The sequence below is a fragment of the Notamacropus eugenii genome, chromosome 5 (assembly GCF_028372415.1).
Source record: "Notamacropus eugenii isolate mMacEug1 chromosome 5, mMacEug1.pri_v2, whole genome shotgun sequence".
In the NCBI taxonomy this organism is placed as follows: Eukaryota; Metazoa; Chordata; class Mammalia; order Diprotodontia; family Macropodidae; genus Notamacropus; species Notamacropus eugenii.
The window spans coordinates 186,345,798-186,359,727 of NC_092876.1; the positions used below are offsets into that span (position 1 = coordinate 186,345,798).

The 13,930-nt window shown below is 34.7% G+C and overlaps 2 protein-coding genes across 7 annotated transcripts in view; one reads left to right on the forward strand and one right to left on the reverse strand.

The window, feature by feature from the left end:
* The window catches only part of RNF17 (ring finger protein 17), a 110,760-nt gene extending 101,818 nt beyond the window's left edge, over window positions 1-8,942 (forward strand). For both annotated transcript variants that reach the window (XM_072611657.1, XM_072611658.1), the window contains exons 33-37: window positions 3,210-3,369; window positions 6,310-6,445; window positions 6,596-6,785; window positions 7,719-7,818; window positions 8,738-8,942. In XM_072611657.1, coding sequence (XP_072467758.1) covers window positions 3,210-3,369; window positions 6,310-6,445; window positions 6,596-6,785; window positions 7,719-7,817 — 585 coding nt within the window. In that variant the 3' untranslated portion in view covers window position 7,818; window positions 8,738-8,942. The remainder of the gene's footprint in view (window positions 1-3,209; window positions 3,370-6,309; window positions 6,446-6,595; window positions 6,786-7,718; window positions 7,819-8,737) is intronic.
* A 1,740-nt stretch (window positions 8,943-10,682) lies between these two features.
* CPAP (centrosome assembly and centriole elongation protein) overlaps window positions 10,683-13,930 on the reverse strand; it is a 48,495-nt gene continuing 45,247 nt past the window's right edge. For 3 of the 5 annotated variants that reach the window (XR_011967563.1, XM_072611661.1, XM_072611659.1), the window contains 4 exons: window positions 12,638-12,778; window positions 12,352-12,436; window positions 12,106-12,226; window positions 10,683-11,039 (listed from right to left, as the gene is read on the reverse strand). Coding sequence is in view for 3 of the 5 variants with exons in the window: in XM_072611661.1 (XP_072467762.1) it covers window positions 10,847-11,039; window positions 12,106-12,226; window positions 12,352-12,436; window positions 12,638-12,778 (540 nt within the window). In the remaining 2 variants the exon portion in view is untranslated. The remainder of the gene's footprint in view (window positions 11,040-12,105; window positions 12,227-12,351; window positions 12,437-12,637; window positions 12,779-13,930) is intronic. The other 2 variants (XR_011967564.1, XM_072611660.1) reach the window with 1 other exon arrangement.

A 13,930-nucleotide genomic window follows, 5' to 3' on the forward strand; every position in this document is an offset into this window, starting at 1 on the left:
AAAATGAAAATTTTAATCACTATAATAATATAGTAACCAAGAGCATTACCAGTTTAGAATATAAATTTATTTGCACAATCTCATGGAGGATAGTGAAAGATTATAAATATCACCTCATGAGACAAAAAGAAGCAATGGAGGAAAGAAACAGAAAAACCAATTTTAAAATACCTAGATGAAGGACCCCAATTTAGCAAACGATCCCAAAGGTATTGAAGAAGAACAAAAAATAGATGAAAGATCTTCAAATATTTTATAATATACTCTTTCACTATTAAGGATAGTGAGTGGTGGCTCTGTGTCACAGTCCCCCATTTGTTTATAGGGAAGGTGAAAATGGTAAAGAGAACAAAGATGGAAAAGCAGATGAACTAGACCAAATGTACACTGATAAAATTTTGAGACTTTTAAGGAATTAATTCTCATGTGACCTGAAGGAAGCACCAAAGTAATGGAGGAAAAAAACTTGACAGATATCGTTGTTAGCAAAAACACACTGAAAAGTGTTAATAATTACTGACTCATATGTCTGAATTCTTATCTGTAGAAAAATTTTTTTGAAAGTAATCTGCATACGTGGGGCAGATATGTAGAGTGCAGGACCTGAAGTTAGAAAGACACATCCTCCAGAGTTCAAATCTAACCTCAGACACTTAACTAGCTTTGTGATGCTGAGCAAGTCATTTGATCCTGTTTGCCTCAGCTTCTTCATCTGTAACATGGGCTGGAGAAGAAAATGGCAACTACCGTCTTTACCACAAAAACCCCAAATGGGGTCATGGAGCGTCAGACACAACCGCACCACAACAATTGGCATATACCTTGTGGTCATCTGGATGAAGTTATTGACAAGAAATATTCAAGCTTTCATAAATAGTAGATTGGATCTTTATTAGCATATTGTTCAAAGATGGAGAAAATACAAAATTCCAATGTGCTAATTTTTTGTTGACTAAAAAAATTAAATTGAGGTAAAATAAAACAACTCTCTAAAAGGTTCCTCCAGCCTATCTCTCAGGCATATTATTTTTCATTTTTAATATTTTTTCCAATTACATATAAAAACGATTTTTAACATTAGTTTTTTAAAATTTTGAGTTCTAAATTCTCTCCTGCCCTCTTCCCTTAAGACAAGCAATTTGATATAGATTATATATGTGCAGTCATGCAAAACATTTCCACATTAGTTATGTGAAAGAAAATACGGATCTCTCCCCCTCCTCCCCCCAAAAAACAAAAAAAATTTAGAAAATTAGGCTCCAATCTGTATTCAGACTCCACCAGTTCTTTCTCTGGAGGTGGACAGCATTTTTCATCATGGGTCCTTTAGAATTATCTTGGATTGTATTGCTGAGAGTGGCTGAGTCATTCACAGTTGATCATCATACAGTATTGCTGTTACTATGTACAGTGTTCTCCTGGTTCTGCTCATTTCATTTTGCATCAGTTGATGCAAGTCTTTCCAGATTTTTCTGAAAGCATCCTGCTATTCATTTCTTATAGCACAAAATAGTATTTCATCACAATCACATATCACAACTTATTCAACCATTTACCAGTTGATGGGCATCCCCTCAATTTCCAGTTCTTTGCCACCACAAAAAAGAGCTACCATAAATATTTTTGTACATACATGTTCTTTTACTTTTTCTTTTTTTTAAGTCTTTTTGGGTTACGGACCTCATAGTGGTATTACTGGGTCAAGGTTCCTCTTGGTTTTATAACACTTTGGGCATAGTTCCAAATTGCTCTACAAAATAGCTGAATCAGTTTACATCTCCACTATGTTATATATGTATTAGTGTCCCAAGTTTCCCATATCCCCTCCAACATTTGTCATTTTCTTTTTCTGCCATATTAGTCAATCTGATAGGTGTGAGATGGTACCTTAGAGTTGTCTTAATTTCTCATTCATATATTAAAATACAATTCTTTGAACAGTGTAGCAAGAGAAGAGAAACTTGTTGTACAACTCTAGAATCCTTAGGCTCAGCAAGGTGATAGAGTTAATAGAGCACTGGACTTGTAATATGAGGGTCTGAATTCCAATCTTGCCCCCCATCCTAACCACCATATTATGAGATGGCTAAGCTCCTTCTGCACTACCAGCCCCCTTGCCCAGTCTGCTCATAATTCAGCCTGCATATGAGAGAGAGCAGAGACCCTCTTGTTTTCTTGTTTTTGTTAAAGTCAGCACTGAGTACCATGGCTGGCACAAAATGGGTGCTCCATAGATTCTCTTTCTTAGGTCCGCACTTTGTGCTCCTGGGCAAGTCATGTAACCTCTCTGGACTTCAGTTTCTTCCCCTGTGATATAAGGGGTTTGGATGTGATGACTCCCAAAGGTCCTATCAGGCTCTGAAATAAATGATCCTTTGTAATCAATATTAATATATCAAACAAGGCCTAACGCAGGGATATTTTTGCCAAAGTGGTTTATACCACTGCTGTGAAGGAGATCCCAGCACAGTTCAAATCTAGGGTGGTTTCCTTATAGGTGATCCTGTTCACAGCTGACATTATACTGATTGCATCAAGCCCTAGAACACTGCAGAAATTCATAAACCACTCCAAAGAGTTTCACCAAATCGTCCTACTTTTAGGAAAACGCAATGGTTGAAGAACACTTGTTATCCCAATGATAACACTGATAGGATTGAAGGAATTTGTTCTTGGATGGACACCATAAATAGACAATGAATTTGGCCCTGAATTGCAGGAGAAAAGTAGGGCCTGTAGACTGTCAAATGGAAGGAAGGAAGGATTAGGCTCGTTCTGGCTGGCCCCAGAAAGCAAAATTAGAAACAGTCTCTGAACATTGCAGAGCGACAAATTCAGGCTCGATAATAAGCGAACTTTTGCTAATGATTAAAACTATGCTAGTGAAGGTTTTCCTCCTCTTCACTGATGATTTCAAGCAAAGGCTGAAAAATTAAGTAGTGGATAAGATTCTGGTTAGATATAAAATTCTTTAAGAATTTTAAAATTCTAAAGAATAATATGGCCAAAAAAAGAAAAGAAAAAGACTCCTGAGGAATACCTACATTAAGGGGTCAGTGAGTGGATAAGGTATCCGAGCAGAAGCTCCAAGGAACATCCGAGTTATAATTATTATTATTAATTATTATGGATTCCTTTGCCAGTTATGTAAGAAATATTGCAAAAATTAGAAAACTTAAATATATTACCCTTTTATTCATTTGGCCTAGGTATATATCTGCTTTGATCTAATAGAAAACTTCAACCATCAAAATGACACAGTTGATACTGAAGTCAGCTGGGAGTCTGAACCAAAGAGTCTAGATGAAGTATTGAAGAATTGTAATCAGAATGTGGATTCTCTCCCTTCATTGACAGATTTTAGATCAGGTATTTTTTTTGTCATTCTTTCAAATACAGATAAATTTCACTATATTTTTATTCTTAATGAAACTTCAACGTGGTATTTTTTAAATATTTGTGGGGACTTTGGTTTAATGTTTGTTTTGAAAAAATGGAAAAAATAATTTCTTTAAATCAAAAATTTTGTAACATTTTTAAAAATACCAACTGTTTTCCTTAATAGAAGAAATTATTGTGTATTTTCACCTTCGTTGAAGATGCCATATTGTTATTGATACCTTTTGTTTTTATATCATGATCATTCCCTTATATGTACCCCATTCTTGTAGAACATTCCCTTTTGAAAAAAACTTATTTATTTTTAGTTTTCAACATTCACTTCCATAAATTTTAAATTTTCTCCCCCTCTCTCTCTCCAAGATGGCATGCAGTATGATATGGCTCTACACATACATTCCTATTAAACACATTTTCATATTACTTATGTTGCACAGAAAAATTATAATTAATAGGAGAGAACATGAGAGAGAAAAAATGAAACAAAAAAAAGAAAATTGTCTGCTTCACTTTGCATTCCAATTCCATATTTCTTTCTCTAGATGTAGATGGTGTCCTTGGGAATTGTTTTAGGTCCTTTCATTGCTGAGGAGAGCTAAGTCTATCCAAATCAGTCATTGCACACTGTGGTGTTTGTGTGAACAATGTTCTCCTGGTTCTTCTCCTCTCAAATAAGTCAGCTCAGATAAGTCTTTCTAGGATTTTCTGAAGTCGGCCTGTTCATCATTTCTTATAGCACAATGGTATTCCATTACATTCATGTACCACAACTTGTTCAGCAGTTTCCCAGCTGATGGATATCCCCTCAATTTCCAGTTCTTGGCCATCACAAAAACAGCTGCTATAAATATTTTTGTACGTGTGAGTCCTTTTCCCATTGTTATGATCCCTTTTAGAAACAGCCCTAGAAATCAGTATCACTGGGTCAAATCGTATGCACATTTTTATAGCCCTTAAATTGTGCTCCAGAATGGTCGGATCAGCTCCCAGCTCCACTAACAATGAATCAGTGTAGAATACTCCCTTTAAAAAAATACTCTGTGTCTACTGTCTCCCAGCTTTCTTACAAGGAGGAGGGAAGTATATTTTATTATCTCCAGGAATTATATTGGTCATTGCATTTAATCTTGAATTCAGCTGTATTTTAGTGTTTTTATTTGCATTTGTATAGATATATATATATATATATAAAAACTAGCATTGATATGGCATTTAAAGGTTGGTAAAGCACTTTGACATGTTTAACTCATTTTGGGGGCATTGTGGTTCTCTTTTCATCAAGTTTACTTTTTGCTGCTATGGAGAACTACAAGTCATAAATTAAAGTTTTATCTCCACCATTCACATACAAATTAGCAGAAAACACTTTTAAGTGGGGAAAGGTATGTCCAGGATTAAAGCTGGTTGTAACTACCTTTGATCTAACTATTTACTTCTTCATTATTTCAGCTTGTTTAACTTGTGTTTACCATTAAGGCCCTCGAACGTAGGAACAAAAAATTAAATCTATCAGTGGATTGGCATATGAAATAATGAGACTAATTAAAGGGAATCTTTAATAATTCAGTGCTTCAGAGATCTGTGATTTCTCTGATATTCTTATTGTAGCCTCTCTACAACTTATTAGATTTTGAGAGCTATTTTAGCAACTTCTCCTCTACCCCCAAAAAATCACACTGAGATCAACTTAGTAATGAGTTTCTGAACTTTACAAGGCTTAATATTCAGTATTAAGATATATTCAGGCCATTATTGAGCTGCTATAATAAAATCCTACTCTGATGCCTTACTATAAGATGGTGGCAACCCTGGGCTCCTGAAAGCTTATTATCAAGGGGTTTTGAACCCTTCAGTACTCTATCCATACATAGATATTAATAAAAAAACTACATTTTTAGTTTGAGACTCGGTAGAGGCCAGATTTTTGCTAGGTGAATGGGATAGAGTAAGATTTGGCTTATGATTTTTTCCAGCAGTTTTATTCAGTGAATGAAATACTTATTTTGATATTAAATTTGTGACATTGGGAAAAACTTTTACAGATACTAGAGAAATTAAATTTTATAATTTTGTAATGAAATAATCTCTTGGAAGTGTAGATCTAGTAAATATTGAACTGTTAAACGCTGATAAGAAAGCTCTTAAGTATTTCAGGGATCTGATTTAATCAGTATGGATGCTCCTTCCCCTGAAATGGATCAGTCTTTGAGGAGGGAGTATCTGCCTCCAAAATTAATCAACTTGCAGCCAGCCTGGAAATTACTCTCTCTGAATAGTTAGATACATATATAGTTAGACTGGTCTTTAGATAAAATGATATGTGGTTTAGTCTTGTCCGATTCTCACAGTCTTTCCAGTTTGGTAGGACCGCAGCAGAGCTTACGCTGTGCTTTAAGAACCCAGTATCACACCAAGGCATCACGGTCATGTTTTGGTGAAAGTATAACATATTTGGGTTATAAAGCTTCCAGGAGAGTAACACTTAGCAGCCCTTTAAGTTCTGTTCTCCTCCAGAGAAACTGGATACAAGATGTAATTAGATGGAGATAAATGTCTGTCCTGTATGTGGAAGGGGCAAAGGAGTGCTGCTTTTTGTGGCACTTGAGAAGCATAGAAAGTAAAATGCATGAGAATAGCTAAGCTATACTCATGGAATGCCAGCCTGTCTTAGAATGAGTCCTGTGGAAATGTTAGCTGCTATCATCATTATTATTATTATTTCCATAGTTTTTAATCTGGGCCTACACATTCACTGTTCAAACTTTAAAAGGGCATTGGGTAAAGTGGCAGTTTATTTCTGGAAATGACAGAAATCAGAACTAATACAAAGAAATATAGGGGTCTTTCATATTTATTAGGTAGTGAAAATGTTAGATTTATATTACAATTTCCTTTTTATTCTTTCTCCAGAAATGCCTTGTCTTGCAGAATATAATGATGGTTTATGGTACCGAGCAAAGATTCTTTCCATCAAAGAATTTGATCCCCTTGCTATCCTGGTACAATTTGTTGACTATGGATCAACTGAAAAATTGCCAACAAGCAGGTAAAGTCAACATAATTATGTTTAGCAATAATCTGTTAAGGGCATCATTTTCCTTCCTTTCTCCAAGAATATCTTTGAGTTGTTCATAATTCTTTTCAGTTTTTTTAAAAGCATTAAATGCTGTATGTTTTAATGTTTCTTCTGTTTCAGACTGCGTCAGATTCCTCTCTGTCTTATGAAATATCCTGCTCGGGCTGTAAAAGTTCTTTTGGCCGGATTTAAACCTCCATTAAAAGATTCAGAAAAGACAAGAATTCCATATTGCCCCAAGTGGAGTATGGAAGCCATGTGGGCTATGATAGACTGTCTTCAAGGAAAACAGCTTTATGCTTCCTCATTGGTAAATTTTTTTATTCTAAATAGCAGGAATACTTAGAGTTCAGAATTTTTCATAGTAATTTGGTATCATTGAATAATCTTATCTTAGTTGTCTTTTTCATAATTACATGGCACAGAGGTTTCACACTCCTGTGACTAGAACAAGATTTAAATGTAATTGGGAAATGTTTTTAAAAATAAAATACTACATAGATAATGTTAATTTGTGGTTTTCCAAATCAGTATACAGATCACAGGGATGCTATACCATTTGAATTTGACACCACTGATAAAGCACATAAACGTATGTTGATCTAGAGACTTAATTTCAAGATTAGAAGTTATGTGACAGTCTTGTTTTAGTTACCCATATTTGAAATTCATTTTTAAATATTATGATCTGAGTTTTGAAATCTTAAGAGCAGAAACAGTATCAGAAATCTCAAATAAGAATAATCTCTCTGGCTGCTTTTTTTAAGGTAAATGCCTATAGTTCCTTTGAAACATAAAAGGATATATGGCGGGGGAAATAGGTTTATTTCAAATGTAATGCTTTTATGTTCAGCAAGTGTTTATTTCCATTATGTATGTGAGTGCTGTAATATTCTTTGGAGTACAGAATAGGCCTGTTAAGGACAGAGCTTCTCAAAGATAATTTAAATCAAGTATATGGACATAAACGTATCTGAATACATTTATACATGCATATGGATACCATAGATATCCACGGATATCCACACACACACAGATTATCACATAAGGCATTACTTTTGCAGTAACATACGTATAGAAGTGTTGACATCAGTGTTGACTGTGTTCCAAGAAGTAAGTGAAGCAGGATTTAGCTTGAGCATTTAAAGGATAGAAATTGGTAGAATGAGTTAACAGGGCTGTAGTACACATAGTGAATAGCTTGAGATAGGAACATGTTTGACAAACTGTACTTTTGTTTTAGACTCAGTCACCAGAATATATAGTGACCTTATACGAAGATGAACAATATCCAGTTCATATGTCTTTGATAGATATGGGACTTGCAGATTTAGATGAATGAAGTAAGTATATATGATGTTTTCAGACCTTTTTAACTAACACAACTTATGATTAGTAACAGACATCAGTACCATATATCATGATTTTCCCTTGTTTCTTCAGAGAAATGCAAGTGAGCTTAGTGAGAAATTCCCGTCTTCTCTTGGATGCCTTTCCTATTTTCCCTTCATCTTGTGAAAGGTAGCAACACCAGTACTAGAGTGCCCACATCTCTAGATACCTTTTCTTAGAATATTTACAGCCATTACAGAACCAGGAGAAACATGTGCTAGTAACTTTCAGCAGCTGATTAGGCTAGTTTTTGTACCTACAGAAGGACTTACTAGAGCCAGACTGGTTATTATATTTAGGGAGAAATTTCAGTTGATTGGACTATATATGTGTATGTGCACATGTCATGTGAAAATGTATCTTGTACTTGTAGGTACAACTTGTCCAGTTGCATCTGTTTCTGTATTAACGTCAAATATTATAACAGGAATGGATAACAGGATTGGTCATCAATTGGGAAATGGGCCCAAAGAGGTTAAAAGACTTACGTGAGGTCACATTAAGGCAGTTTTAGAGACAAGATTTGAAACCAGAGTTTCATCCTCATCAGGAGTTTTTTCCATGTTGCAAGCAGTTGGACAAGTAAAATCCAGAGTTGTGTGTACACACAGTAAAGTTTTATTTTTTTAAACTCTATGCAGATTGGATATCTACAACAATTCAGAAATGTTAGGAAGAATAATGTTCAGTCACTAAAAGTAAAAGCTAATTTTAGTCAGGCTAATCCACAGAATTTCATTAGAGAATCTTGTGGGATTTTTTTTTTTTTTTTGGTAATTAGTTATATAAATGTTTAGATCAAGAAACATTCATAAATCTAGGCTTTAAAATGTAGATGTGTACAATTATACCAGAGCTTTTGTTTTTCAGGTATATTCTATATCATGCTGAGTACATGTGGCAGCCCAGAAGAAATATTTTATTTCTGTTTAGAGTAGTTCAGGCTTATTTTTGTTTAGTTTTTCAAGATAATAATTTTCATATATTGTCCTCTGTGTTGGATTGTTAGAAATTCTTTTTAAATTTACTAAAGAATATACTTAATAAATATTGGTTCTGAGTCTTTGTTCAGAAACTTTCCTGGCTTATTATCAGTTTTTATTTCAGCATGCATATTGACAAAATCTTATGTTGGTAGGCTCTCAACTGTGTAAATAAATGTAATGGTAATTGTCAACTTTCAGAAAGTATTTTAACTTAACATAAACTATGATAATTTCAATCATCATAGTATTTGTCAGCCAGATGCTAGCCATATGTTAGGAAAATAAAAGTGGAAGTTTTTGTTGATGCTTTCCTAAATCAGTCAAAACACAAGCAGCTAAGTAGGATAATTTTTCTTTAGTTTTGGTAATTATTGAAATATCTCATTTATTCAGCATAGTTATATGAATATCTTAATTGATGAAACATACATTACCTCCTGGGGTAGGCTGGTCTGTTTTAGGATTACTCACTACTCTGATGTTTTTCCCTATTTTGAACTGAAATCTATCTATTGGTCTTGTTTCTGTTCTTCCTGCCCCCCTTCCCCAGCCCGCAAACTGCCAAATAGTAATCATCCTTACCCTTAAAAAAGGTCTTCAAACTTTTACCTAATTATTTGCATCCTAGTCTGACTTGGTTTGGGGTCCTATCACCAAAAGATTGACAAGCTGAAGTATTTCCAATAGAGGACATTCTCCCTTCTAGGATTATATTTCTTCTGTCATTCAAGGTATTAATAAAACAACATAAAGAACAAGACCCTTGGATTGTCTGATAGAGCCAGGTTTAAGTTTCTGTAACAGAATGGCTTTGACCCTGGGAAAGTCATGCAGCCTCTCAGTGCTCTTGGGAACGTCCTTCCTAAGGTTGTAGTTTGTAGACAAAATGCCAACCTGCCTGGACTAGAAGGAAGTGTCTTCACCTGGGAGTTTCCTATCCCTAACCCTTCAGCATTTGGTTCTTGAGTAGGCCTTCTCAGGCTTGGCGACGTAGATTCTTGAGTCTTGAGTTATCCTTTCTCTGATATCTTTGAAAGTGGTTCCCTGTGTGAGGTGATGTAGAGATCTAGCCACATAAGCATTTAAGTGCCTACTACATGCAGGACACTGGAGTATAGGTAGGCATTGAAGGATGAAGATCAAAGAGCTTTGAAAGAAGTAAAGGACCTCAGGAGACCCGAGTTGTCGAGTTCAGATTTCATTTTAAAAATTACATGACAATGGGCAAGTCACTCAGTACAATCATTACGATGGTAATTGTATAGCCTCCTTCCAACATGTGTTATGAGGAAAGCCCTTTGTAAAGTTTGAAGCAATGTAAAAAAAAGTTACCTCAGATCACATAACAGAGTATCCCTATGTTTGACTCCTTATTGCAAACTTAAAAGGTGCAAGACAGACTGGAACCCAACATTTTAAAAAACATCCTTCTATTTATTTGTCTTCAGCTTGTGAGATCACAGCTCATTAGGTTAATCCCTTATAGCTACCCTGATTTTAAGCTCATGATCATTTTCATTGTTGTACGCTTTTTTAAATAAAAACTTGCTAATAACCTCAGCCCTGTTCGATATACTTGAATTTACTGAGACTGATTTACACATAATTACTTCATCGTGTGTCCTGTCCCACTGTGTCTTAAGTCAGTGTACTGCCAATACTTACTTCAGTGTAAAGTCTAGCCCTAGAATTTTCATTTAGGAAAAAAAAGTCAATCATATAAACTTTATCTAATGCTAGCTGGTTTCATTTTCATAATTGTAGTTTTTGTCTTCTGTTTCATCATTATCAGTCATTTTGTATAAAAATAATGCACAGGTAGAACTAGCTATCAAATTTAAACTTTATTTTAGATATTTGAAAACATCAAAACTTTTCATTTTATACACTATGTACAGATTGACAAGCTGCTATAGAATTTACAGAAATGTACATTTTTAAAAGGAAATTTCGTTGTCAAAGCACCACATATCACTTTGTGATAAACACTTTGCTACAACTTGGTGTCCATCAAAACATTACCATCTTTATCTTTAATTCTTACTCGACCAGATATATACTTTGTTTCTTGATGGCCATTAGAATATACAGTCTTAATGGTGCCATCTGGATATTCTCGTCTTTTGAATTGGGGAGTGTGAAGTTCTCTTTGGCCATTGTTAAATTCTATTATTTTGTTGCCATCCCTGTTTAAAAAAAAATCATGAATTTAGTAACATTTCTGTTCCCGTTATGTATAGAAGCTGCCACTACTTAAAACCAATAAAAATATTAGCTCCCTATTTGTTTCTTTCTCTTCAGTGGATGGTTTCTCTTATCTCCCCCTCCTCCCTCCCATAGCCAGTCAAGATTTACTCCTCTCTTCCCTTTACAAACCTTGCATGCATCTATTTTCACTGTTTCAATTACCAACTGTGAACAATTTTTTATTTATCTCTAGCCCTAGTGTTTTATAAGTCCTTTTGCCTCAGTGCTTGATGCTCCACTGAAATTCAACATTTTAAACTAAGTTTATTTACCACATCTCCTTCACCACAAGTTCCCAGGTTCTTATAGGTTCAAGCCTTAAAACTCCTCTGTGCCTTTTATCTCCTGTGCCTACTTCATAAACTTTTTTTAAAACTGTATTAAGAATTGACCCTTTCAGTTTTGATTTATGTCTGTTCAGACCTTTCTTCTAATCTGACTTTGATTACTACATGCACCTACTGTGGTCTTTGTGACATTTCTGCATCTATCTAGTCTATACCTACTACAAAAGTTTAAAATAGTACCTGTGATTTATCACATCAAATTCTAATCATGTCAGCTTTTAAGCCATCCTGTCACTCTACGCACAAATTCCTTTCCTAGGCTAACTTACTAGCACCTACATCTAAGCCTCCCTGCTAAGCCATGTTCACTTCTTCCTAAAATTCAACTAAAACAACTATACTGTCAGGAAGCCTTCTGTTGACTGAAATTTATCATTACTTTCTCCAGTCATATATGCTCATGCATTGTTTGTATAGAATATTTATTTGAATACTGGAATATGATATGTATGCCATTTTCCAATTAGATTATCAACTAACTCTAAATCTGTTAGGGTAAAAAGGTGCTATTTGCAATGTATCTTAACTAATGACAACACCTGACACTCAGAATACAGATTTGCACATTTTTTTCTAGGTGGAATTGGGAGTGAAATTGTATAGTAAGAAAAGCCAGAGTGTAATTTTTAAACTGTTATTGGATTTAAGCAAGTCTTACTGTTGTACTCGAACAATGGTACCATCTGGGAAGATGCTTTCTTCTCTCCCATCTTCAAATAAATTTTTAATGGATTGATCAGGAAATGTAATTTCTTTTCTTCCATCTGGAAAATGCTTTTCTAGTTTAAAAATATAAAGAGAGAGACAGAATGAGTGTATAACATCAACCTGCATTCTCTTTTTGGATTACTTTGGGGAGCAGAGAGGAGTAGAGAAGAAACTGAAGAAAAATCACAATTTTCACCTATTTGTCCACTTGAGAAATGTAAAACCTCCAGTCCCTCTGGATAAGTGGTATGAGTGGTCTGAGTAGCTGCATAGTAGTAAATCTGTAAAGGAGAAGAAAAAGATATGATTAGCTCATATTGTATATGTCTGTGTATACACACACGTGTATATATACATACATGTAGGTAGGTCTAAACAAATACAGATGTGTGTGTACATATATATAGCTCTATACAAATATGTATAGATCTCTGCGTGTGTGTATTAAAGGTGAAGAAAATATATCTATGGAAGAAACATACCACTCTTTCATCTGGCATGACTTTTTTCACATCACCATTGAAAAAAGTAATAGTGATAGTTTTCCCATCTGAACTCACTTCTTTCCGAGTTCCATTTGGAAACAAGATAACATGACACCCACTTTTTAAAACCTTTTCAACCTAAAAAAAAAAAAAAAGAATAAAGTTGATTTTATTCCATGTACAGGTAATCATAGCAGTATTCTAATTTCAAAATTACAAAATCAAAACACCATCTGCTCTGAAATTCGCATCATTCTACAATCATAAGACCTAGAACTGGAAAGGATCTCAGAGATATATGCAGTCTCTCATTTTACAAAAGTGACTTGGCTATGAGCACACAGGAAGTAAATAAGAAAACTCTTACAAAAACTGATCTAATATCAAAAAAGTATCAGCATTGGACCACGTTGATTCAGGTTATTTCCTGTTTCCAGAGCTGTCCAAAATTGTAATGGGTAAGCTCAAAAGGTAATGAGTTAGTTTTCAGTAACTAAAAAGTCTTAAGGAATAATGTGGAGATTATATCTGTTCAGGTACAAGTTGGACCAGATAGTAATCTGATGTCCCTTCTCATTTTAAGTGTCTATGATGCACATTTCCCAAGAACTTTCCAGGGTGATTTGTGGTCTCAGAGATCTCTGCTAACTACTACTCTGAAAGCCAGACTGAAATGAACTTAGCATCTGCCTCAGAATGCTTGACTCTGGAAAGCCCAGGGTATCTTAGGATGAGGAACAGAAGGGACATGATTGTTTTCCTGGCTATCAAATATAATTAATGGCTGCAATGTTGCTAAAATACATGGTTTTCTATTTTATATCTAGAACTACATGTTGGGCCATGCCATATCCCTTGATTAATACTATTTGAATAGAACTCCAAAAAATAGCACAGAAAATATGAAAAAGAAGCTATGTAGTTATTTCCCATGTTTGCTTTCTTAAACTATTTCCAACTTGTTTAAATTTACTATTTTTATAGTGGTCATCATGATGAAATACACATACCTCATCGAGGTAATAGACTGGGTACAAATTGAGACATACATTTTTTGTACATGGACAATGTTGGAATGAATTTACTTGTATTACAAAAATTTTGCTTTTCTTCCTCCCTATTCCCAGAGAGAGGGAAGGGGTGTGCACATAGATGCTTATTACAGCCTTCAAAAATAAAAAAAAAAAATGCTTTATGACTTGAGACTTCCACTTGTTATATCTAGAATACCTGGCCAAGCAGCTTTTCCCCTACCTGCTCCCCTACAGCCTCCTAAGCAAATCATCTTAA